At 37.8% G+C, this 26,333-nt stretch overlaps 3 protein-coding genes across 4 annotated transcripts; all 3 read left to right on the top strand.

The window, feature by feature from the left end:
• Positions 1-1,485: 1,485 nt before the first annotated feature.
• Positions 1,486-2,445, top strand: LOC118854061 (olfactory receptor 8U9-like). Its single transcript, XM_036764370.1, has one exon. It carries the CDS (start codon positions 1,486-1,488, stop codon positions 2,443-2,445), a length of 960 nt encoding a protein of 319 aa, XP_036620265.1.
• An 11,429-nt stretch (positions 2,446-13,874) lies between these two features.
• LOC118853973 (olfactory receptor 1044-like) lies at positions 13,875-17,778 on the top strand. 2 transcript variants are annotated; one of them, XM_036764245.1, is made up of 2 exons: positions 13,875-14,783; positions 17,758-17,778. In XM_036764245.1, exons 1-2 carry the CDS (start codon positions 13,875-13,877, stop codon positions 17,776-17,778), a joined length of 930 nt encoding a protein of 309 aa, XP_036620140.1. The 2 variants fall into 2 exon arrangements, with proteins under 2 accessions (XP_036620140.1, XP_036620139.1); XM_036764244.1 differs by lacking the exon at positions 17,758-17,778 and adding an exon at positions 16,628-16,659 and having other exon boundaries at positions 13,875-14,784.
• A 6,369-nt stretch (positions 17,779-24,147) lies between these two features.
• LOC118855087 (olfactory receptor 1044) lies at positions 24,148-25,107 on the top strand. The gene has a single exon (XM_036765207.1). It carries the CDS (start codon positions 24,148-24,150, stop codon positions 25,105-25,107), a length of 960 nt encoding a protein of 319 aa, XP_036621102.1.
• The last annotated feature ends 1,226 nt before the right edge of the window (positions 25,108-26,333 follow it).

The raw sequence follows: 26,333 nt of genomic DNA, 5'->3' as shown, positions 1-26,333 counted from the left end.
CTTCTAACATAAAAAAGGCCTCAGCTTAATATTTCAATTCCTTCAGTCTAGGTCCAGACCCAGCATTCAGAATAGGGATTCTTAACCATTATTATTATTATTATTATTATTATCATTATTACCACCATTATTATTTTTTGTATCATGGTCCCTGATGGAAATCTGTGTAAAACCAATGGAATATGACACAGAATAATGTTTTTTAACATATAAACTAAAATAATAGGACTACTCAGGAAACAATCACATTGAAATAGTTATTGAGACATTTTAAACATAAATAAAACAAAAAAAAAACATGAGTACATATTACTCCCTTGCAAGTACTCTGTATTCCAGTCAAACAGGACTATGTACTATTTCCCTAACTAAGCTTTCCATATTTCATCTCTGTCTATTCATGCAGGTTTTCTCTCATAAGTGGAAACATTACTTCCTCACTTTAGCCTATTATCTCGAAGAGATGGTGCAGTGGTTGGAGTGCTGGGCCTGAGTTTCAAATACCTGAGTTCAAATAAGGCCTCAGGCACTTTTGAGCTGTGTAAACCTGGATAAGTCATTTAGCTTCTGTTTGCCTCACTTTCCTAAACTATAAAATGGATATTAATATCACCTACCTCCCAAGGTTCTTGTCAGAATCAAATGAGATATATGTAAAGCACTTAGCATACTGCCTGACATATAGTAGGAACTTAATAAATGCTTGTTTTCTTCTTTTCTTGAACTTCTTGAATACTTACATTCCTACAACTCAATCAACCAGTCAATAAGCACTTATCAGAGCTTTCTATGTTCTATGTAAAGTGCTGAGCACTGGAGATACAAAGAATGGCATACAACAGAGTCTCTTCTACTGTTATTCTAATGTAATTATAATTATAATAAACTAAGATACAACCTTACACTGTAAGTTTTTCTTGTTACTGTTCTCTATGTCACTAAAATTCATTACATTTTGGGATGTTGTCTCAAATTCTGTAGAATATAAGTTTCCTGGGGGTGGGAACAGTTTTCCATTTTGGAGAATTCCTAGAATGAAGGAGAGGGCTTTGCACATGGTAAATGACTAAAAAATGCTTTTTGAATTGGATAAGGAGACGCAAAAAATAAAAGCTAAACATAGCATCCATGCCAAGTAATGGGTAAGCATAATGCTTCTTACGTTGAGGGTAAGGTAGTACAGTACAGTTGGAAAAGCAACATCTTGCAGACATTCAGTTGTGTGATCATAGACGGAAAAAAAAACCCTCAGTGTTCTCAGCTACAAAATGAGAATGGTAATCCTTGCATTGCTGATCTCACATGGTTAATTTAAGACAAATGTTTGGTAAACCACAAAAACAAAATGAAACATCGTGAGTTATTAATTATTGCTAGTTACGATGATGGTAGTGAAAAAAACAATTTAGAGGAGAGGAAGAAGGGTGGCACCTAAATGGCACCTATTTTTCTCTGATCCCTCATTTAGGCTCCCAGATGGAATAAATGGCTGAGATTAATTTCACCAGGGTAACTGAGTTCATCCTCTTGGGCATCACTGATAAGCAGGAGCTGAAGATGCCCCTCTTCATAATGTTCTTGTCTATCTATATGTTCACAATGGTAGGCAATTTGGGTCTCATCACAGTCATTAGAATGGACTCACGACTAAAAACGCCAATGTATTTCTTCTTAAGTCATCTGGCATTTGTAGATTTTTGTTATTCTTCTTCAATCACACCAAAGATGTTGGGTAACTTTTTATATGAGAAAAATATAATCTCTTTCTATGCATGTGCTACTCAACTAGGTTGTTTTATTAACTTCATGAACGCAGAATGCTTGCTGCTAGCTTCCATGGCCTATGATCGCTATGTGGCAATTTGCAACCCTTTGCTGTATATGGTTTTGATGTCTCCTAAAATCTGTATTCAGCTTGTAGCTGCTCCCTATATCTATAGTTTGATGGTCGCACTCTACCATGTTATCCTCACATTCCGCCTCTCCTACTGTGGTTCTAACGTTATCAACCATTTCTATTGTGATGACATGCCTCTCTTGAGGCTGTCCTGCTCTGACACCCATTTCAAACAAATGTGGATTTTTGCCTGTGCAGGAATTATGCTTATTTCTTCCTTTTTGATTGTCTTTGTCTCCTACGTGTATATTATCTCTGCGATTCTAAAGATGCAATCAGCTGAAGGTAGGCGTAAAGCTTTCTCTACCTGTGGCTCACACATGGTGGCTGTCACCATTTTTTATGGGACCTTAATATTTATGTACTTACAGCCCAGCTCAAACCATTCCCTTGATACAGATAAAATGGCCTCAGTCTTTTATACAGTGATCATTCCCATGTTAAATCCCCTGATTTACAGTTTGAGGAATAAGGAGGTGAAAGATGCTCTGAAGAAGGCCTTAAGCAACAGTAATTATGCCCTTCTTTTAATTAAATCAAGAAAGTGACTTAAAAACTAAGAGTTTTCTTACTATCTTAATCACTTAAACATTGCTGATCCATAATGAAAAGATGAAACATAAGTGTTACAAAAAACGTTAGAACTAGAAGAGATTTTGGATATCATCCAATTCAACTCTCCTCTCAATTCACAACCATACGATAGATGTTCAAAAATCACTCTCAAAAGAACTCAACTTGATGTAATCCTACAACACAATAACATGGATATTTGTTTATTTTTAAATGTTATCTTACTATTATTGCTTATTTTTTTCATCAGCTCAATTCCAATTTCTCCCTTCCCTATTTTTCTATCAAAACTAGGTAACTCCTTTACTACCCTTCAGAGACATGAGAATGTTTTCTTCAAGAATGAGAAAAAAGCAGTTCAACAGAAACAATTAACAGTTCAACTGTGTCTGACAGTATATATGCAGTATTCTACCTCATTGCCTTCTACATCTTCAATGAATATATTATATGAATAAATGTTTTTAAGCCAAAATTATATAATCTATAGAATCTATACCCCCCATAGTAATGAACTGAAGAAACAAAGTCAAAACATAGACCTAAATTCAAACTCACTAACAACCTTAAAAGTAAGTGGGTGAGAAAACAAATCACAGAAACAATGAGTGAGTATGAGAAAAAAAATATATAGCAATGAGGCAATATTCCAAAACTCCAGAGCTTTAACAGCCTCAGAGCAGCGGAAAAGATAAGTCCATTTTGTAAAATCATTGGGAACTATGACCAAAAATTTCTTAAACGCTGCATATCCTTTGATCCAGTGATACAACTATTAAGCCTGTACCCTTAAGTGATTTAATTAAAAAAAAAGGAAAAGAAAAAAGAGGAAAAGAACCAGTTTGTATAAAGTGGGGAAAAATAGGAACTTCAATCATTTCATCATATCTTGATGGACCAAATCCCCAACCATCTGGAGACCTAATAGTGGAAAGTTTCTACTGAAGAAAAAAAAATAAAATGCTACGAACTATGCAAGGACATGGTAAAGCCAATGGTCTCATCTACTGTTATAATAACTATTTAATGGGAGGCAGGTTGGTGCTCTGTGGACAGAGTGCTAGGCCTGGAGTCAGGAAGACCTGAGTTCAAATCTGGCTTCAGACACTTACTAGCTGTGTGATTCTGGGCAAGTCACTTAACCTTTTGTGTGACTTAATGCACTGGAGAAGTAAATGGCACTCCAGTATCTTTGCCAATGTAAAGTATAGTTGAATTTTGTTTCCACAGAGATTGTATGAAAATATGATTTGAAGCAATACTGGTGGCTAATTACAGGAAATAAAACTGCTTTTAGAGGCAGTTGAAGAGTTTGGCCACTTGAAAATCAACATATCTAAGAGGCAGATTCCTTTCTTTGTTCTAAGGCCTTTCCCTGTATCTCAAAAGAATGGCCAGGCCAGGTGTCAATCACAAAAGGATAAAAGCCATTAAATCCAGATTAGGTATTAGATAATGGGTCTTTTATCATGCTTTTGTCAATTCTCTTTAGCAATTGAGAGGGATCCTTTCTCATGCTGTCTGATGCAGACAACTGGAAATGAAACCAAAAATATAAAGAATAAAGTGTATGTGGATGAGAAGGGAGGGGGAGATTGAAATGTGGAAATGAGAAGATGTAATCAAGGGGTGAGGTTTGGTGAAAGCTCACCAAGGAGGGTTAGGGCTTGAACTTCGAATCTGGAGGAATTGTAAATAGAACCTTTGTAACTAGCTTAACCAGGCTTGTGCCAGGTCAAGTCACCCCGTCAAAAAATTATGTGAAATAAAAATCTTTTTTTTTTCTAAATTCACTCATGGCCAGGTAAAATTCATGGTATTTCGAACAATACTGGGGCTCATTCAGGATATTAAAAAAAACTCTTGATTAGAAAGCACTGAAGGACAAGAAAGAAGAATCCCATTAATTTCAAATGGTTCTCATGCTTCCACACTCTTGCCCATAGACTGTTAAGAATCTCAGGACCAGACTGATTAAAGAGGCTGTTGTGAAAAGAAAAAAAAAAGAAAAAGAAGTGGATTTTCCTGAGAAGGAAAAAGGAGTGAAGTATTTCTAACACCAAGAAAACCCCATGGACAGTATTGGTATGCTATGGTCCAGGGAGTCAAGTTTGACACAACTGCACAACAACAAAAACTATTTAGTGTTCTTGGATAAGACAACTGCACGTTTTGTTTAATGGTTACTTCATCATTATAGTTTTGTCTAAATGGACACAACTTTTAAAAAGTATTTGTTCACATCCTTTTATGCTTTAACAGGGAATGTTGTCTCATTCTGATTACAAACCCAGCTTTATGGAAAATATTGTCCCAGAACACCCCTCTTCCTTTTTTCCTTGACTGATTCCTCCTTTCTTCTATTCCTTCCTCCCTTGAGAAAGTTGTTATTTATCTATCTTACGGTGTGGCAGAAAGTTGGTGAATGGTGGTGTACTCTAAGAAGGAAAGAAAAATTACGAAAAACTAAATCTGAACCATTGGAGATGAGGTTGCTCCCTAGAGAAGTCTCTTTGGCATGTTAATACTTATATGCTTTCAGTCTGGCCTTCTATCTTTGATGCTAAATCATCGGAACTCCTCTCTCAAGAGATCCCTTTACTCTCCATTGAGAGAATTCTCCAGCAAATATCTATAGCAACTTTTTTTTTTTGTAATGGCAAAGAACTGGAAACTAAGGGAGAGCCCATCTATGGGATAACAGTTGAATTATAGTATATGAATGTAATGGAATGCTATTGTGTTAGAAATGAAAGGGATAGTTTCAGAGAAGCCTGGGAAAAGTTATATGACCTGATGCAGAGTGAAGTTTACAGAATATGGGGAATAATTTATTGTAATATTGTAAATACTGTAAAAATAAACAACTCTGAAAGACTTAATGAAGTGATCAACACAATGACCAAGCATGATTCTAGATCTATGATGAAACATGCTACCTATTTTCTGGCAGAGAGGTTAAGAATTCATAACCCAGACTGAGGCATAGGAACACACACACACACATACATACATATACATATGTATGCACGTATTATTTATAGGCCAAGTGTAGAAGTTTGTTTTGCTTGACTAAGAATATTTGTTTCAATGAGGAGTGATGATGGAAGGGTGAAATGGAAAAAAGAAAACTGGCTATTTCCAAAAAAAAATATTTTTGAAGAACAGTTCTCATGTCAAAAAAAAAATAATGAAATTGAAAATAAAAAGGTTTAATAAAGTATCAATTTTTTAAACTATAAAATCAAAAGTAAACCCAGAGAAAACACATAGATACAATACTGACAAATAGATAAAATCAAAATGAAATGACTGGATAGATAATTTCAATCCACACCTTCCCCCAAAAAAGGTGTAGGCATGGGTATGTTTGTAGGCAGTAGGAAAGCAGTCAAAAGATAGGAAAGAGATTAAAGGTAAGTAAGAAAGTGAGGAAGATGGAGGAGATAATCTGCTGGAGGAGATAGGATACAAGGGGGTTGTTTACGTTGGTGGAGCAGTTTGCCTTTGGAAGGACTACCTCCTTGAGACAGAAAGGGATGAAGGAGATAGTGAGAGATGATATCTAAGTAATATGAGATGAAGAGAAGGAGGGGCAAACAGGGAGCTCCTGGTAATTTTTTTCAGCAAAATGTGAGGCAAAGTTTTCAGCTGATGGGGGTGGGAGAGTATGAACCATGGGTAATTTAAGGAGAAATAAAAAGGTTTGGAAGAGTTGCTATGGTAAGTGGGATACTGCTTTGCAGCAGTGTGGGCTCATCTAACGTCACATAGTATAAATTTGTAGTGAACCCAGTTGGCATGGTTTTGATTTTTCTCTATCTTCATTCAACAGTATGTATGTAGGTGCAAAGGCAGCAGATGGTGGGAATAATCAAGGCTGATTACAAGGCAGACTACAACTGGTGATATAAGAGGGGCAAGGGATTCAAGAGATTAGGATAGTGAAGAAGTGAACTAGTTCAACAAGGGATCACAGCTGGGAAAGGCGAATGTGGATAACATAGGGGTGATGGCTTGGGAGGGAACTAATGGGTAGAGGAATTGGATATCACAGTATAGAAGAAGAGCAGGGTTTGTGTATCTGAAAGTTAAAAAAAAGTGATAAGCCTGAAGACTGCAATCAGATAAGTGTATTTCAGAATTCATGAATACGGAAGTGGTATATTTGTGGGTGATGGCAAGATCAAGAACATGGTCATCTTTGTGCATGGCTGAAGTAGAATGCAGTAGGTCATGGTAAATTAATATACTAAGCAATTGAGATGTTATACATGAGGAGGTATCAATATGAATGTTTAAGTCCCCTGTATGAAGATTATTAGCTCTCAGGCATTTAATTGCTATTTCTATGATGACATTCTTAAATGGACCTATCGTGACTGAGGAGACAAATGAAAAGAATGAAGCAATCCATTGTCACAAGAAAAAAATCCTAACCAAAACACTACACTTAAAGAAAGAACTGCTTCAAGGAAAGAAACATGCAATAAAGCAACCACCATCATTGCTGTAAGGAATGACTGCATTTTAGTTCCACCAAAATTATATGAAACATGATTTGAAGTAATACTGGTTGCTAATGTAAGGGATAAAACTGCTAGTAGAGTGGGGGATGTTGTCCACTTGATAATCACCATATCTAAAAGTAGGTTCCTTTTCTTTCTTCTGAGAAAGCCTTTTTCCTGTGTATCAACAACTGTGGGACCAGGTGTGGTTCACAAAGGATGAGGTCCATTAATCCAGAGGCTGTCTTAGATAATGGGACTCATTCTCATAAATATCCCAGGTTTGAATCTTCAACTCACAGCTTTTCCCAATTCTCTTAGCAATTGAGAATATTCCTTTCTCATGCTTGCTGATGCAGACAAACTGAGAGGAAACTAAAAAAGCATTTATTAAATAAAGGATAAAGTATGAGGATGAAAGGGAGAAGGGGGAATTGAAATGTGGAAATGAGAAGATGTAATCGGGGAGTGGGGTTTAGGTGTTTTCAGATAGGCTGTGAACTCCAACCAGACCAATGGGATGCAGGAGGGGAATTCGAATCAGGACGGTTATAAAAAGCTTTTGTAACTGTCTTAGAGTGTGCTTGCACCTAAGAAGTGACCCTTTTTCACAAGGGGTTTAAGGTCAGGTCACTGTCAGAAATAACATGAAATAAAAATCTTTTCTTTTCTAAATTCACTCATGGCCAGGTGGAATGTTTGGTTAGATGATTATTTCTCACATTGCACATTATACTTGTTTCAATGAAAAACTGAATCAATGTGATAGCTTAAAATGGTACAGGTTTAATTTTTTATTATTAATTCTAAGAATCAGTGAATCTAAAATCAAAAAGGTGCTATTTGTAGATACTTAAATAAGGAATAATAAAAATGACCATTTTGAGGAAAGCTGAAGGAATTACATAAAGTTATTTTTAAAGTAATTTAAAACCTCTTGGTAAACTGTAAGATAGAAAACTGAACAAAAAAATGAATGAATAAGTAAATAAAAGGTTACCAATGATATTCTCAAAATTTTAAGCTATGACTTGTCAATTAAGGCCCTGCCAAGGCACTGAAGGAGGATTGTCCATTGGCAAAAAAAACAAACAAAAACAGTAAATCACTCACATCTAAATGAGTTTAGGAAAATGAACAAATGAAAGAATGAATGAAAAACTGTATTTCGATTCTGAGTGCTAGACAAAGTTTGAAGCCATACTTCAAACTGGCAGAAAAAAGTACAAGTTTCATTGATTTTTATCAGCTTGTTGTGACAGAAACAAGTTTTTCTTTGTTATTTTGTCCAATTTTTTAAATAATTCAAAACAATTCTATCTATCCATAGAAGATTAAAAAAAAAGACTGGATGAAAAATGTTTATTGTTTAGGATATGATATGAGGTTGATGAAAACCTGTGGAGAGAAGGATATATACCTTGGATGAGTTGCAAAGAAACTATGATATGGATGCAGGAATTAATAGTGGAGGAAAAGTGATGAAATAAGCTTTGGGAAATTGTGTTAATGTTTTAATGTATCTGAACATCTGCTCATAACAAAGGTTCGTCTTTTAAACATCTTTTAAACTGATGATACAGTCTGGCATTCAAATGAATGTCCACCTAAAAAGAACCTGGTAGACTGCAATTGGTAGGTCACAATGTATCACTGAAAAACTGAAAAGAAGCTTCTTACAAAGGAATTCATCAGTGATGTGCAACTGGAAAAGAATGTGAACGGGTCATGGAGTAAGGGCAAGGAATAAGCAATGGTCAGTATAGGCACTAGAATCCCATTTAATCCCCATACAATCAGATGCAGAAGGCCACTAGTCAGATGGCTAGTAAGTTCTCTGGATGATTTATACAATCACATAACCAACAACTGGCCCACACTAAAAGGAATGCATAGGTTACAATAATATGCATTGTTGGAGGGGGTTATCTACATGGATGAAATCAGAGATTTAAGCATTGAAATTTCCAAAAATATAAAGGTGATACTCATAGAACCATGAATTTAGAGCAGTAAGGAACCTTACAGGCCACTTAGTCCAGCTCCTATAGATGAGAAAACTGACACTCATAATCTCAAACAGGCAGTGGTAGAGAAAGCATTCAAACCAAGGTCCTCTGATTCAAACCAACGTTCTTTTCTGGTCATCCCACAACCAGAACATTGTGCTAATTTCTGAGACTAACATTTTATGAAGGATGTTGATAAGGTAGAGTACCAAGAGATCAGTGAAAAGGATAGTGAAGGGCCGTGAGATTAACTGAAGGCACTGGGGATACTTTGTTTTGTTTTGTTTTTGTTTGATTTTTAGCTTGGATAAAAGATAATAAGGGGGTATGTAAACTCTTTGATAGCAGGGACTGTTTTGCATTTACCTTTTTACACACAGTACCTAACATTGCTTTGCACACGGTGGGTACTACATAAATGTTTGGTAGGAGTGGATTTGAGATGGATCTTGGACTTATGCAAGAAATCCATGAAGCTAGAGAGTGACCATAGTTGTATTAAAATTAACATATCATACTATTACGAATAACTGAAAATATTCTGGAAGCAAAACTTACTTAAAAATCATTCTTTGCCACATCACTCACTTTGTGAGAAGCAGGCTTAGATTTTCCATCCCTACAAACAACAGAGCAGCTCTTCAATTAAAATTCAGTTTGCTTAGTGTTCTCCATGGTTGCATATAATTTGTCAGCACCTGACTGAGCTTAGGACCAGCTGAAAGTGAGATTCCTTTGGGACACAATCATCAATAAAACCTTGTTCTCAAATGCTATTCTATGGCTTTATGACAATCTAGCTGCTCACTCATCTCAGGTAAGACAAAATATTCTGGCTGACTTGGGAGAGCAAATCAATTGTTTAACATCTTTGATAGCTTCGAATCTATATCACTTTAACTATAAGTAGTGGTGGGAACCAGAATTAGGGCAACACAATAACAGAAATGCTATTGTTCTTGAAGTTTAAAATGGCAAGCCCATAGTTTATATTAATATTTCATTAGAATATTTAAACAGGGAAACACAAATTAAAGCACTTGGAGAAATGCTTAGAGCACCATGCTGTCATCTTCTGTTATGAAAGCATTCTAGTAGAATGGATACAGCACTGGATCTGAATTCCAAAGTTACTAGTAAAGGCAAATCTCAATCAGCCAACTCTTATCTATATGACTTTAGGCAAGTTATTCAATCTTTCAGAGTCTGAGTTTCTTTCTTTCTTTTTTTTTTTTTGTAAAGCTAAAGAGTTGGAATAGATGCTTTCTAATGTCAGGTCTAGCTTGAAATCTATGATCTCATAAATGGGAATATTAACATAATGAATCTTGTATAATACATGAAGTACTGGGTTTTCATTGAACCCAAAGGTCACATATAATAAAGATAGTCTGGGCCTAGTAAATTGATCAAATACTGTTTATTAGTCAAAACATCTATCAAATAATGTAAAGTTAGGAATTAGGGAACTAGAGAACATAATAACCACATTGACTTTTGGCGCCCAAGCAATCTTAATAGTATGTCAGTAGAAGACTGGGTTATGTTACTGTTAGTTTTATTGATGGAGGATGAGAGGTTGTGGTCTTGAAAGAATGGGGAAGCAACTAAGTTGTTAACTGATTATTTTTTTAATATTAATTAATGAAATAATACCATTCAGAAATGATGGGAAGGATACTAATAAGGATTGCTAAAACAAGAATCAAGAAAGGAGGAAAGGATACTTGCTTGAATACCTTGTAAATATTCGGTCATTTTTTTTAATAAGCTGAGATAACAGAGATCTGAGGTCACGTGACATTCTGCAGGGCTCTCCTGGATAGCCCCATGCTGCTGGTAAGGGGGTAACCTGAACCTTCTAGAGGTTTTTCCTAGTTCTAAGTTACTGAAGAGTGAATCACCTTGAAAGCACAATACAGTGGGGTCAACCAGGTCATCCCAGATCACCTGGCCTAGGTTTAAGTGGGAGAGGGGGGGTGGATCCTGGGAGTAATGACAGTAGGGAAGAGGTGGTGGCTATAATAAGTGCTGCAGTATTTTTCTTAAGATCTTGGTTTGAACAGATTGGGATTTCCTTTGTATGAGGAAGATGGTGACATATGCACCTAATTATTTTTTGATGGCAGATGTTCAGAAACCAGAGGGGGATTTTTCTGACTTTTTACAGTTAGTATAATGATCATGAAGTATTATGCAAGATCTCACATTCCAGATGTACAATTATATGCAATCCCAATTATCATTTTCAGATGTAATTTATAATAAACCCCAAAATATAAGTAGAAGATATCACAATTTCTAAACCAATATCCTTCATTCTTTTTAAAGTACCAAGCTACATGACTTTATCTTTTCCCAGCCATCATTCTATTTCTTCCTCTGACTCATTTTATCAACTCATTTCATCATTGGTAACTCCTCCAGAAGAGAACTCCTTAAGCTGGAGAGTCATTCTATTTATACAGTTAAAAACAGGGTACTGTGAGCTTAGATGACATCTACAGAATACTAAAATAATTTGTTGAAAAGTAGAAAAAAATTATGACAAACTATTGTTGATTTACATAAGGTACAACAACCAATCTGATTTCTTGTTTCCCCTCCCTGAAACACCTGGTAGTTTAAAGGAAATGCCAATGTCAAATTCAGTAATGTAATTTTAACTGCTGTGTGGTTCCTAAACAGGACAGGTTATACCTACTTTGGCTATGCTGGGACCTAGGGTTTGTTTCAGTACAGAAATCAAAGGGGAGAGGTCACTTTGATGTCATTAATTACGTAACTAATTGCCCTGTTTCTTATCACGGGGCTACTAAAAGTCAACCCTTTTCTTGCTTCTGAATTTATCATAGAAACAATGAAAAAAACCAAGTTACAGATGTAAGCACTTGTTAAATGATTACTGACTGAAAATACTAGGAAAACTTCAAAATGAGAAAAGTATTTCATAGAGAAAACTCAAATTCATATTTCGCAAGTAGTTGAACATTTCACCTGATGCCTCCATAGCTTCCTAATTGGACTCCTATCTTCTAATTGGATTCCAGGTCTAACTGGATTTCTTCCAATCATTTTTGTTCCAATTCATCCTTCAAAGAATTGATAAAATCATCTTAAGATTTCCTTCTTCTAATCTGCGGTTTGTAGTTGTTCCCTGATGCCTCAAAGATAAAATATACACTCCTCATCTGGACAGTTAAAGCTTTGTCAGTCTGGCTTCAGCTTTGTCTACACTTATGCCACATTACTTACTTGTACACACTTTATGTTTGAGCCACAACGATCAGTTTATTGGTCCTCTAGCTCAGTAACCTCAACCCTATCTTTATTCCCTCCTTAGTTTCATTAAAGGATCAACTGAATATCACCTCCAATCGTGATCCCTAGTACCCTTTCCTCAAATTGTATAGGGAGTACCAAAAGTCTTAGCATTATGTTAAGCTATTAAGGCTTAAAACCACTCTAAGAACAGTGAGAGTTAGATTGAAACGGAAAAGGAGATGGCAGAGGATGAGACGGAGGGATACTATCATGGAAACAATGAACTTCTTGGACCAACTTCGAGAGAAAGTGGAGCATGGCAGGGCCTGGCGGCCTATATTCCATTGCGTCACAATGAGTTAGATATGACTGAACAACAAAGGAATGCTGAAACCTCCTGCACTTCATTTATTTTTCTCTATAAATCACATTAAGTGATTAAAAGGACTTCATAGGTCACAGAGTGCAAGTCCCTAACTCTACAGATGCCTGGAGGAACTTAGGTTACAGAAATACTAAATGGCACAGTTGGATTCGAACCAAGTTCTTTAGACTCCAAATCTTATAATTCTCTTCACTATATATCACATAATCTTCCTTCTCACTCTGCTATCAGTAAATCATTTTGCTTTGAGCTAACTGTCTTCTCTCCCTGATTATAGAGTCAAAGGAAACACACCAGTTGGGGTTCAAAATCTATGTATTTAAGAATGGGAACTCACAAAGTACTTTCAAAGATGTAGTACTGATTACCCACAAAGTATGCAACCTTCAGGTTGGATGTCAAGAAGTGGGGTGGATTTCTAAATGTTCAGAATCCTTCACTGTTCTCAACACCTAGTGTATGTATGCATGCAGTACCTGTGTGTATGAATGCATATGTGTCTATACATAAACATACTGTACATATAAATATATACACATACACAGTGTATACAATATACATACATCCAAGTCCAGTAATGAAGATCTACAACTACTCTGAAATATATTACCTGAGAGTTGTTCTGAAGTCTGATTAAGTGTATCCAGGGTCACAGAAACAGTCCATGAATGAAGCAAGATTTGAATTCAGGTCTCTTGACTTAAGAGACTAGCATTCAGTCCACCAAACCGCGCTGCCTCTCACAAAGTAGGTGACAAAGAAATATTCACTGAATTTGAACACATAGACAAGAACAAGAATGACAGTTGCAAACTAGTCCTGTACGACGAAAAATAGAAATGAAAATTCTCTTCTCTAGACAGTACGGCAGCATAGATGTTACAGTGGAACAAGTACATACTTGGAATAAGAGACAAAATTCAAACTTAAGTCTTGACATTTATTAATGACATTATTTTGGATGTTTAACTGTGTCTTGATTTGCCAAAACAATAAAATGGGAATGAAATACTAATATTTGCACAACCTACTTCACAGGATCATTATGAGTCCAGTATTTGGCAATCACACCAGGTTTTGTTTTATTTTTACTGTATGCTATCCATCATCATTTACTTTGATAATGACGACGATGATGAAAAGTGTGATTTAGTGGCAAAGAAAAAGCCAGGAGCTAACCGATCTTTCATCTTTTTTTTATTTTTTTTTAATCTTGGCTAAGGTCCTAGATGGAATAAATGGCTGAGATTAATTTTACCCAGGTAACTGAGTTCATTCTCTTGGGGATCACTGACAATCAGGAGCTGAAGATGCCCCTCTTCATGGTGTTTTTGTCCATCTATGTGTTCACAGTGATGGGCAATCTGGGTCTCATCATAGTCATCAGAATTAACCCACGACTAAAAACCCCAATGTATTTCTTCCTAAGTCACCTCGCTTTTGTTGATTTCTGTTATTCTTCATCCATTACTCCCAAAATGTTGGGGAATTTTTTGTATGAAGTAAATACAATCTCTTTCAATGCATGTGCTATTCAACTAGGATGCTTCATCGCTTTCATGGATGCAGAATGCTTGTTGCTAGCTTCTATGGCCTATGATAGGTATGTGGCCATTTGCAACCCCTTGCTTTATATGGTTTTGATGTCTCCTAAAATCTGTATTCAGCTTGTAGCCATTCCCTATATCTACAGCTTTCTGGTTGCACTGTACCATGTTATCCTTACTTTCCGCCTATCCTACTGTGGTTCTAACATTATCAACCATTTCTACTGTGATGACATGCCTCTCTTGAGGCTGTCCTGCTCTGACACACATTCCAAACAAATATGGATTTTTATCTGTGCAGGAATCATGCTTATTGCTTCCTTTTTGGTTGTCTTCGTCTCCTACATGTACATTATCTCTGCGATTCTAAAGATGCAATCAGCTGAAGGCAGGCGTAAAGCTTTCTCTACCTGTGGCTCACACATGGTGGCTGTCACCATTTTTTATGGGACCTTGATATTTATGTACTTACAGCCCAGCTCAAACCATTCCCTTGATACAGATAAGATGGCCTCAGTCTTTTATACAGTGATCATTCCCATGTTAAATCCCTTGATCTACAGTCTGAGAAACAAGGAAGTGAAGGATGCACTAAAGAAGGCCTTAAGAAACAGCAATCATGGCTTTAAGTAAACTTAGATATTGACTTAAGGAAATGTAGTATTTTCTTATTGTCTTCTTAATCAGAAAGTTATTGGTGAAATCACTTTAATGAAAAGAAATGGCACAAAATAGTGGAATATTCAAGGTAGAAGGGACTTTGGAAATCATCTGCGTTAGTCACCTCTTCTAATTTCTCAACATGGGCACATCTAATATCGATAGCCAATGAGCATTTATTAAGTGTCTACTAATTGACAGGGTAGTAATTGGGGATACAAAGACACAAATCAAAGAATTCCTGCCTCCAAGAAGCCTGTACTTTAACTGTGGATTTTCTGTCTCTCAGGGGAAAAAAAAAAACTCTTTGATCCTCCCACACATCAAAATATTCCATATTGAAAGCTTTTAATTAAATATTGCTCTCCCCTTCCATCAAATATTTCAGGGGACGTGCAGATGTCTGTAATTCCTTGTTTAGTTCCTTTTGGTACACTCTTCATGGGAAGCACGGCTTTATTTTAACCAGTCTTACTGGCTTAAATCTCTTGTCTCTCAAGACGGCCATAGAGAACGTGGTAGAATTTCAAAATAATTATCATAAAAGAAGTCTATCCTTTCTTTTCTCTGGAAAAACACATCAGGAAAGACTTAGCTCTTACTGGAAACCAGGTGCCATTCATTCTTGGGTCTAAACATGGCCAAAGTACCTAAAACCCCTCGGAGAAGAAAACGTGGGCATATAACCCAGCAGTCCAAGGCTTCTTTCCTGCTGGTCAGCACACCAGAAAAGGCTGTACCCAGAAGCATGTCCATATCAGGTACACATTCCCAGGGTCTTAGACAATATCATCATGCCATTGCTGAGCCCTCTAGGAAGGCAGACCTGGATCTTTACTTTGTTTCGAAAATCACCGAATCTATATCAAGGCAAAAATCTTATCATATATTGGGCAACCAATAACGGCCATTCCTATTCCTTATATGTAAAAGAGAATACACAACTTTGACTCATTTCAATTGAACAATATTTATCAGACATCAACTACGTCCAAAGCACTGTGCTATGCCCTGGAGATACAAAAACAAAAATAAATTAGTTGATACCCTCAAAGGACTTATATTCTACTGGGGAAATGAGGAGATAAAACATGTACAGAGAGTAAAGAAAAAAAAAAAACAAGATAACCCTGAGGAAGAAGATGGCACTAACTACCAGGGGAATTCAAAAGGGCTTCACCTCAGTGCTATATCTTAGTTGAGCCTTCAAGAAAGCTAGGGATTCTAAGAGGCTAAATTAGGAGGAGGTGTGTCCCTGTCAAAGACAGAAAACCAGTACACAAATGTAAGAGATAAAATGTAGAAATCAGGGAACAGTCAGAAAGAGAGTGTGTGAAAGGGAGTGGATATCAAGGAAGTGATTAGCAATACAGAGCTCTGCTATATCCTTGAAGAGACAAATAATAAGGTCAAGTTTAAACCCTCTTTCTCTTGATAGCCTTTCCAATACTAGAAGACAGCTATCACATCCTCCTTAAGTCTTCTCCTCTGCAGACAAACACAGAAGGAAAATCCAGTTAATTCCTGATTGAAAAGAACCAAAGTAATAATAGCCTTTTTAGTTATCACTTCATCCCAAGCTGGCACTCTGTATTAGTTACCATTCTTTTCAAGCTATGTCCCTTGAGAATAAAGAAATTAGCAAGATTTCATTCATTTATTCTCTAAGAAAGATGAGGTTAGGAAGTCAGCTGATTCATTCTAGGTCCTCTAAGACAGAGAATAATGAGACTTCATCTTTTGGGTTGGAGTTACTTCAACATTAGGAAATTCCATAATAAATATTCTTATGAAAACATGTTCCAAGATCAAATAGGAAACGTTTTTAAACTGCCTCATAAGACTTTCTCCTTTACCACACCAGCCACATATTAGCATGGGAACACTTCTCAGATTTCATTACTTTTCAAAATTGCATGGCTTCTAATATCCTGAACTTTGAAATTCTGTTCACCAACCATAAACTTTTATCTTTTCATCTCTCTTCCTCTCTCATTCACACTAGGTCTTCTCTTTACTCATTATGATGCCTAGGAATGGGCCCCTGAATATTCCCATTGGTTCCAACGGGTACTTGATTTGCCTCTAAACCCAAACCCAAATGCATCACTAGCCACTACGTCACAATCCCTTACCTCCTAATATGCTGAGGTCACCAATTTGCTAATCTTCTTTCCTCAATAAGCCCCACCTTCTAGTTTACTTGTTCCTACTTCTGGTCTACCAAGTATCACCAAAGAAAGTCAATGAACAGTCATGATTTCATTATATAGTACATAACCTCATTTGCTAATTATAGACTACCTTTATTAAGGTCTTTGTTTAAAGCAAGCAGCTTTATCCTCCTATTTAAGAGAATACTGGGATTAACGTTTGTATCTATTTATATGCATTCATTCATTCTCCACCTCTGAACATCTCTATAATCATTGACTATTACCTTCTTTGCTTTAATTACAGAAAAATCTTTACTTTTCTCTAATTCTAATCTTTATCACTAGTCCTGATCACATTTTCTCCAGCCTCTTCCAAGAATCTGATAAAAAATAAGTCATGTATCCTCTTTTGAGCATTTTCAAATTCTCCTTATCAACTGGAACCTTCAAAACATCAATTCTCACCAACCATGAAAACAAGTCTTGCCTTGCCGTTTCTACCCTACTGAAGTACCATCTCATGCCCATTTCAGTTTTCTTTTGAGTCTAAGATGAAGTGTGACAGAAATGAATGAAAGATTACAGATGTGTTCTAAAGCGGAAATTCTTAAATATGGTATGGAAGTGATATTACACAAAACTTCCTTTTAAATGATATGAAAGTTAAGTAGGATAATTGCAAGCTCAATTTAAGGAAGCAGTGTATCCTGACAGTCACGAAAACTAATACTAGCTTAGACATCAGAAGAAAAACACAGTATTCAGAAAGAATGAGTTAGTAGTTCTACTATCATCTACCCTGCTCAAGTCACATCTTAAATTCTATGGTCTGCCTGTCCTGCGTATCATGCATAATTTAGGAAAGACATGGCTGGAATTTGACAAGAGCCAGGTGATCCTGATGATGAGAGGACTGGAGAACATTTCATGAGGATGAGTTCAACAAAGTGGATGCTCAGTCTCACAGACTAAACGGAGGGATATGTGGGGTTCAAGTCTGTGAAATTTGTCACAAGTACAAGGGACTAGTCTGACTAGTCCAGAACAGATCTAGGAGTACAGGGTGGAAGTTGCAGAGAAGTGTAATAGGGGTGGGAACTTTCATAAAAATTCATTGTCCAAAAGTAAAGTGTGCTACCTCAAGAGTACTTCGCTTTCCCTGGAAGTCTTTAAGCAGAGGCAGGGGTTATGACCCTTGTTATCAGTTAGGTGGAACAGTAGAAGGGGGGAGGGGTTTGCAGTAGACAAGATCTGGGTTCAAATCCCTCCTTGCATACTTATTAGCTGTGTGACCCTGGGCAAGTCATTTGATCGATCAACTCTGGGTCTTAGCTTTCTCATTCATTCTCTAACCTGAATTTCCACTTCTGTATCTAGCACCCTATGAGTCATTTCTGGGCCATTCTGTATGGGGCTTGCAGCTTTGCAAAGTGCTTTTTAAATATGTTATCTCATTAGATCTACACAACCACCTTCAGAAGAATTATCCTCATCTTACCTACCAGGAAGCTCAGGCTGGGGGAGGTTAAGTGACTTGCCCTGGGCTCAGGGCTAGAAAGCATCTGAAGCAGAACTTGCACCGGGGCTTCCTCCAGTGCTCCATCGACTGTGCAACCCAGCCAGGCCAGAGACTCTCATTACGATCCTGGGTCACCTTAGGCAAGTTGCCTCAGTTTCCTCATTTGTCACACGAAGGGACGCTAGCTCTAGGATCCTGTGAAACATAAGTCCCTTTCCCACAGACCCGGACACATAGTAGGCGCTTTAAGAAATACTCGTTCGTTTCCTTCTTTTCTACCTCCCGTCTTCCCTCTGTGCCTCAGCTGCCTCATCTGTCTCAAGAGGGAGGTAATCTGCACGGCCCCCGAGCTTGGGGCTCCTGAGTCCTCGGGGCCCCTCCTCTGAGCCTCAACTTCGCTGAGCTGTGCACCAAAACCACCACGGGGCCAGAAGAAGGCCGGAAATTCAGGGCATCCCGGAATTTCCTCCTTCCGGTCCGTCACGAAAGGTGCCCCTAGCGAGCTGAGCGTTTCAGTTCCGCCTCGAGCCCAGCGAGGAGAAAGGTTCCGGCCTGGGACCTTCTGGGCTCTGTCTCTGCCCGAGGGGGTCAGGAGCCGGGAAGATCACTCTGAAACCCGCCCCCAGCCTGTCTTCTGAAGGCCAAATCCAAATCTCCAATGACCCAATCTGATAACTGGAGGACTTGGTCCATTGGACTAGGGAACTCCCAGATGAGGAAACTCCTTGCACCAAGGCAGATAGGCACCCTCACTGAGAATTATGTTCTTAGAACGGTTACTTAACCCGAGGTCTCTCGGTTTGGTAGATTAAAAAATTTTATTTTCCTTTGGTGTCCTACATTTTTTATTTTACCCATTTAAAAATATATTCAGGGCTGCCCAAGGTAGGGTGATGAGACAGAAAAGGTGGAGAAGCTGTGCACTAGATGGTCCCTTCAGGCCCATCATGTGCCCTGGGAGAAGGTGGGGAGAGAAGAGCCAAAAGGAAGGAAGACCTAGGACTGTTGGCTCCTCTCCCCACTAGTAATTATTTCCTATTCGTTCTGTGTGTAGCTAGTTTGTAAATAATTATTCAAATGTTTTCGCTCCTAGATTGTGAGGTTCTCAAGGGCAGTATCTGACTTTTGCCTTTCTTTGATTCCCTAGCACTTAGCTCAGTGCCTGGAGTGCAAGGAACACTTAATAAATATGTATTGACTGACTGACTCCAAAGAAGCAGGAAATGACCATTTTTTATGCACTTACTGTATGCCAGGCACTGTGCTCAGCTTTACACATTTGATCTTTACGATAACCTTAAAGGTGCTATTATTATCCCCATTTTTCAGTTCAGGACACTGTGGTAGACAGAGGCTAAGTGACTTGTCCAGTATCACACGGCTATTAAGTGCATGAGGCTGGACTTGAACCTAATCTTCCTGACTTCCTGCCCAGCACTCTGTGAAATTAAGTACACTTGGTAGCTACCTCCAAGGCTAGAGAAAATGGCCAGGACAGACCCTCGGGGCATACTGACATTTAAGATCCAGCTCAGAAGGAACAGTCAGACAGGTAGGAGGTGAATCAGGACAGATCGGTGTCACTTAAACCTAGAGAGAAGAGAGTATCGAGGAGAGGGTAATACTATCAAAGGCAGTAGAGAGCACAAGAAGCATGAAGATTGAGGAAAGTCCAGAAAATTTGTCAATGAAGAGATGAATGATAACTTTGGAGAAAGGCATTTCAGTTAAATCATTGAGTTGGAAGGCCAACGGTTGAGTGTTTAGAAGAGAATAAGTGAAAAGGACATGGAGGCACAGATCGTATGTGGCTTTTTCAAGGACTTTGAGCTTGAAAGGAAGAGAAATCTAGATCAATAGACAGCTAGTTTGTTCCTATCTATTATGAATTTTTGTTGTGGGTTTGGTTTTTAAGGATGAGGGAAACATGATTGTGTCTGCAGTTATCAGGGGAACAGCTAGTAGACAGTGTGATATTGAAAGTTAGTGAGAGGAAGTATGATAGAGGGAGCAATCTGCTGAAAATGGCTAGATGAAATGGGATCAAAGGAACAAAGAGAGTAAAGGTGTTTGCCTTAGTAAGAACTGGGCATGAAAGAGCATCTCTTGATATGAATTAATAGGGAAGGATGAGATATTGGGGGAGTACATCTGAGTGATTTAGGAATGAGGAAGGGAAGGCGCTCTCAACAAATAGATTCATTTTTTTTTTCAATGAAGTATAAGTTCTTAGATGAGAGAATGGGGAGAGGGGGTGAAAAGCTGTTTCAGATACTCACTTTTTCTAACACCCAGAGCAGCTCCTCAATTAACATCTAGCCTCCTTTGGATTCCCCATAGGGATTTAACTTAATTGTGAGTTCCTGTGTGAGCAATGAACTTCAGGAAGAGTTAAAGGTTACAGTCCTCTGGGACACAAATATCAATAAAGAGCCTTGTACTCTGTTCCATCCATTGCATTCTGGGTAGCTCTATTTGCTCACTGAGGAAGTTTAAAAAGCTCCAGAAAACTTGACAACTCAGACCAGCTGTTTAACATTTTAACAATATAATCTAGTCAATCAGGTAAGGTAATGTTATAAGTTTGTATTTCGTTGGATAATTTGAACAGAAAATTCCATGCCAGTTAATTAGGAGAAAAACTGAAGTGACCATCTCTCAGTTCATTTTCAGTCAAAAATCATTTATTAAGTGGCCAGGATCCAAGTGCTGGGGATACAAAGAAAGACAAAAAATGTCATCTTTGTCAGAAGAGAGCTCACATTCTAATGGAGGAGACAACATGTAAATAACTAGGCATGTAGAACAGACATACAGTATAAATGGTATTATTTAAATAAAGATTTTTACATAATATATACGGAATAGTTGGTGATTACTGAATCCTTGGGCAAAAGCTACACAAAAATCTAGTTAAATAGTTTTACTCAAACAGGATTACAAATTTAGAACTGGAAGGGATTTTAGAAGTCATCTGGTCCAACCTCCTCATTTTACAGAAACAGAAACTTACATCCAGAGAGGGTAAGTGATTTACCCAAAGTCACTCAGGCAATAAATGAAAGAACCAAGATTCGAACGCAGGTCCTACAATTACCAATCCAGTGCTTTTCCCACTATACCAGAGTGGTTTACTTGTGGCTGAGCCAGATCAACCAAACAGCAGGTTAATGAACAGTTTAATAACTATTGAGTTAGCAAAAAATAGCCATCCTGGCTCTTGGTAATTATAAATCGTTTCTCTTACTATTACTTATATTGATGGGTGAAGATCTAACATTTGGGAAGGATTAGAAACAAATATATTGCTACTCTACTTAGAGTGAGCAGCTAGGTGGTGCAGGGAATAGAATGATGAGCCAGAAGTAGCAACGACTGACATCTTCCTGAGTGTAACCTCAGACACTTAAAAGCTTTGTGACCCTGAGCGAGTCACTTAACACTGTTTGCCTTAGTTCCTCATGTGTAAAATGAGCCAGAGGAGAAAGTGGCAAACATAATAACAAGCCACAGTAACAAATATTATCATTTATAAATAAATGTCCATAACACAAATTAGTTATTAGTTGCTTAATTTGTTTTACATATTCTTGCTATAAAAAGCAGTTAGGAATCCAGGAGAAGGTACAGGCTGAAAAATAGGTCTAAGAGAGGTTTAGACAAATAAAGAATGGCTTATAATGGGATCAGCGTATTAGCAGAAGTTTGAATACTTGGAAGATGTGAGGATCTTTAGCCTTTGAGGACAATCACAATTGCCTTCTTGATGCCTCTATCTGAAACAGGTCATCAGACAGCATAGAAGAAGGTAACTCTTACATTGTGAGGGATATTCAGAGGACATCTCCCATCTTTTAATGTCACAGATCCTCCCAAATATTTCTTGGTGCCACTGTGGCAGACAAAAAGATGGGAAGGCTAAGCAACTTGTCTAACTCAAAATTGTATTTCTTAAGTTTTAAGATGAAGGAGAAATGATTCCCCAGAGCTGGTCCTTCCACCCCAAATCACCTTTTACATATCTTGTATACTCCTACATATAAACATATTGTCTCCCCCAACAGAGTGTAAGTTCTTTGAATATGAAACTATATTACTTGGTTTGGTTTGAGAAGGCTGTAGAAAGTCATTTTCAAATGTTAAGTGGTAATAGGTGAAATAGAAATGGAAAGTTTAGAACTTCATTCTGGATGTATAGATTTGGGGATCATCTGCTTAGAGATGATAGTTGAACCCATGGAACTTGAGATCAGCAAGAGATAAGAGCAGCCAAAGGAGTGGTCCCAAGACAGTGCTTTAGGGCATACATATATTTTGAGCTCTTAAAAGGGATGATAGTCTTGAAAAGGGAACTGAGGAATGACAAGACAGATGTCAGGGAAATCAAGAGAGAACAATGACAAGCATAGAGGGAATCCAAGCAGGAGAGAATGGTCACTTGCGTAAAAGGCTATGGATTGAGGGGAAAATGTCAAGAGATCTCTGGTAACTTTGGAGGAAAACCATTTCAGTTGAGAGGACAGAATCCAGACTACAAAGAATAGAAAAGTATGTGAGAGAAGTAGAGGAAGTATATCTAAGATTCTCTGTGCTCCCCACCCCCACACCCCACCCCCCACACCATGGAGCTTGGTTGTAAAAGGGAAGGCAGATTGAAGGAATGGTTGGATTAATTAAAGATGATGATGATGACAATGATGATTGTGAAAACACTAGCAGAAGGAATTCCATTTACAAGACTTTGCAACAGTCCAGGCAAGAATTAATACTTGCATGAATCTGGATGATGGCTATGTGAGTAGAAAGAAAGGAAACCATGTGTGAGACAGAGTTTAGATGGGATCCACAAAATGGCAGCTGATAGAACCTGGGATGTAATAGAAAGGAAACAATAAACAAATTATCTAGTGGGAATGATCAATATAATTTTATTAGTTCTACTGTTGATTTCTATTTTCATCATCATCTTTTTTTTATTATTGGCATCACTAAAATTCAACCCAAATTTTGTTTCTATGTAAAAGTAATCTTAAAATAATTCATAGAAACACTGATACCAAGCAAAGTTCAGGGGGATAACAGTATATATGCAATGAAATGAGCTTGTATTTACATATCCAAGCAATATGGGCACAAAGAGGAGCAGGGAAGAGTGAGAAATACAGAAAGAGAAGATAGAGACAGAGAGAGAAGAAGAGAGAGAGAGAAAGTAAATATAGTAACTACACAAACTGTCTGTCAACAAAAGCAAATATGAATTTATTATATACTGAGGGCAATGCAGCATTATTTATTGGAGAAACTCTAAGACTTGTAGTCATAGCCAAGACTCTAAGCTATGTATGCTGACATTTGTTAGGTGAACAATCTTGGAAAAATCACAAACTCTGTGAGCCTTTTTACTTAAGAGTAAAATGGATATAATAATCTTTGCCTTACCTATCTCACTGTATTTTGCTGAGGTAAAAACCTGCTAAAATTTTAAAAAATAAAACAATGCTGTCCTCACATGAGCAATTATTGGTAGCTATGATGATGGTGGCAATGATTAAGAACACTATGCGGCAAGAAGAACCTGAAATCCAACTTCTTTTATTTCCTCCCTCCTCCAGGCTCCCAGATGGAATAAATGGCTCAGATTAATTTTACCCAGGTAACCGAATTCATTCTCTTGGGCATCACTGACAAGCAAGGGCTGAAGATACCCCTCTTCATGGTGTTTTTGTCTATCTATGTGTTCACAGTGCTAGGCAACTTGGGTCTCATCATAGTCATCAGAATGGACTCACGACTAAAAACTCCAATGTATTTCTTCCTAAGTCACCTCGCTTTTGTTGATTTCTGTTATTCTTCATCCATTACTCCCAAAATGTTGGGGAATTTTTTGTATGAGAAAAATACTATTTCTTTCAATGCATGTGCTGCCCAACTAGGTTGCTTTCTTGCCTTCATGACAGCAGAATGCTTGCTGCTAGCGTCCATGGCCTATGATCGCTATGTGGCCATTTGTAACCCTTTGCTTTATATGGTTCTGATGTCTCCTAAAATCTGTGTTCAGCTTGTAGCTGTACCTTACAGCTACAGCTTTCTGGTTGCATTATTCCATGTTATCCTTACATTCCGCCTCTCCTACTGTCGTTCTAACGTTATCAACCATTTCTACTGTGATGACATGCCTCTCTTGAGGCTGTCCTGCTCTGACACCCGCTCCAAACAAATATGGATTTTTGCATGTGCAGGGATCATGTTTATCTCTTCTCTTATGGTTGTCTTTGTCTCCTACATTTACATTATCTCTTCAATTCTAAAGATGCAATCAGCTGAAGGCAGGCGCAAAGCCTTCTCCACCTGTGGCTCACACGTGGTGGCTGTCACCATTTTTTATGGAACCTTGATATTTATGTACTTACAGCCCAGCTCAAACCATTCCCTTGATACAGATAAGATGGCTTCGGTCTTTTATACTGTGATCATTCCCATGTTAAATCCCTTGATCTACAGTTTAAGAAACAAAGAAGTGAAAGATGCTTTGAAGAGGACCTTAAGCAATAGCAATCATGGCCCTATTATCATAAAATTAATAAATTGACTTAGAAAAATGTTATTTTTCTTGTTTTTTTTCTTGCTTTGATCATTATAACGAGATAGGAAGGTTTACTGAGAGAAAATATACAAAGAAGGGCCTTCAGAAAGGATGGACATATGGCATTCCACTGGGATTCTGGATGGAGGTAGGTGCCTTGGAAGTCTCCATGTGCTACTTCCTGGGAAATCCAGAGGTGGAGATGTCCATAACTACAGTTCTGCACCTGGCCACTGCTCTAATTTGTCTTCATGGAAGCAAGCTTGTCACCATGCTGAAACTCAAATTTGGGGTAGGAGGGAGTACAGAGGCTACAGACATGTTCCTGCTCTTGACAAAAGTCTCAGTAGAGAGTGGAACTGATAGGAGACCAAGATCATATAGATTCTTATAGGCTCCTTGTTCAAATGAATTGTTTACCTATGGTTTTTAAAAGCATTTGAGCTTCCTTAGTGTTGCAATAGTCTCTCCTGATCTTGCAGGTGCTTGGAGAGAGCTGACCAAGCGCTAGTTCTAGAATTTTCCTTGAGCCTTCATAAGGACCCTTTGGCAAGTCCCACCTTTTTACCAACGAATTACAAGCGGATCCCCCAATATTATAAGAACATCTGAGAGGAAACAGCATTGCTCCTGGGTTCCAAGGCCCACCATACTCCCTTCTATGTCATTCCTCAAAGAGAGCTGAATTGTTGGTATCCTGTGACAGCATCATTCCCACTGAAAACAAACAAACAAACAAACAAAAAACTAGGGCTTCAGAATTGGACTTCATAAAGAGAACTCTCCTCATTACTCAGTCTATAGTTTTTGTTTGTTTGTTTTCCCTATTAAAGCTCAGACTTTCTCAAGAAAGAACTGACTATACTGAGGAAGGAAGGAGGGACAAACTGGGAGAGGGGATTGTGAAACAGCACCCAAGTGTCCATTGTGGCACGTCATCCTTCCAATTGTTTCTGAAGTCCTTATGAAACTTCTTGACGCATTCCCTTCTCCTGCCTACTTCCTTCCCCCAACCTCAAGGTTTCATGGAATTTTGACATTATTATAAAAATGATTACAGTTATTCTTTCCATATTGCTACTTTCCCCATCATGGTTTTGATATACTGCAAATCAGCATAGGAAATTAAATGGGAATTTTGGGGGAGTTTTGCAGAAGCTGCAGATGACATATGAAAGCCAGCAGATGACAATGAAAAAGTTTAGAAACTCAGAAATACATAATATATATAT

This window comes from Trichosurus vulpecula, chromosome 6, assembly GCF_011100635.1.
Source record: "Trichosurus vulpecula isolate mTriVul1 chromosome 6, mTriVul1.pri, whole genome shotgun sequence".
Taxonomy (NCBI): domain Eukaryota; kingdom Metazoa; phylum Chordata; class Mammalia; order Diprotodontia; family Phalangeridae; genus Trichosurus; species Trichosurus vulpecula.
This window is presented reverse-complemented; position numbering and strand designations above follow the sequence as displayed.

Coding starts and splice junctions, on each gene's coding strand:
- LOC118855087 (XM_036765207.1), top strand. CDS start 24,148: ATGGCTCAGATTAATTTTACCCAGGTAACCGAATTCATTCTCTTGGGC.
- LOC118854061 (XM_036764370.1), top strand. CDS start 1,486: ATGGCTGAGATTAATTTCACCAGGGTAACTGAGTTCATCCTCTTGGGC.
- LOC118853973 (XM_036764244.1), top strand. CDS start 13,875: ATGGCTGAGATTAATTTTACCCAGGTAACTGAGTTCATTCTCTTGGGG. Junction 14,785..16,627: donor GAAGGATGCACTAAAGAAGG/CCTTAAGAAACA, acceptor CCATAATAAATA/TTCTTATGAAAACATGTTCC.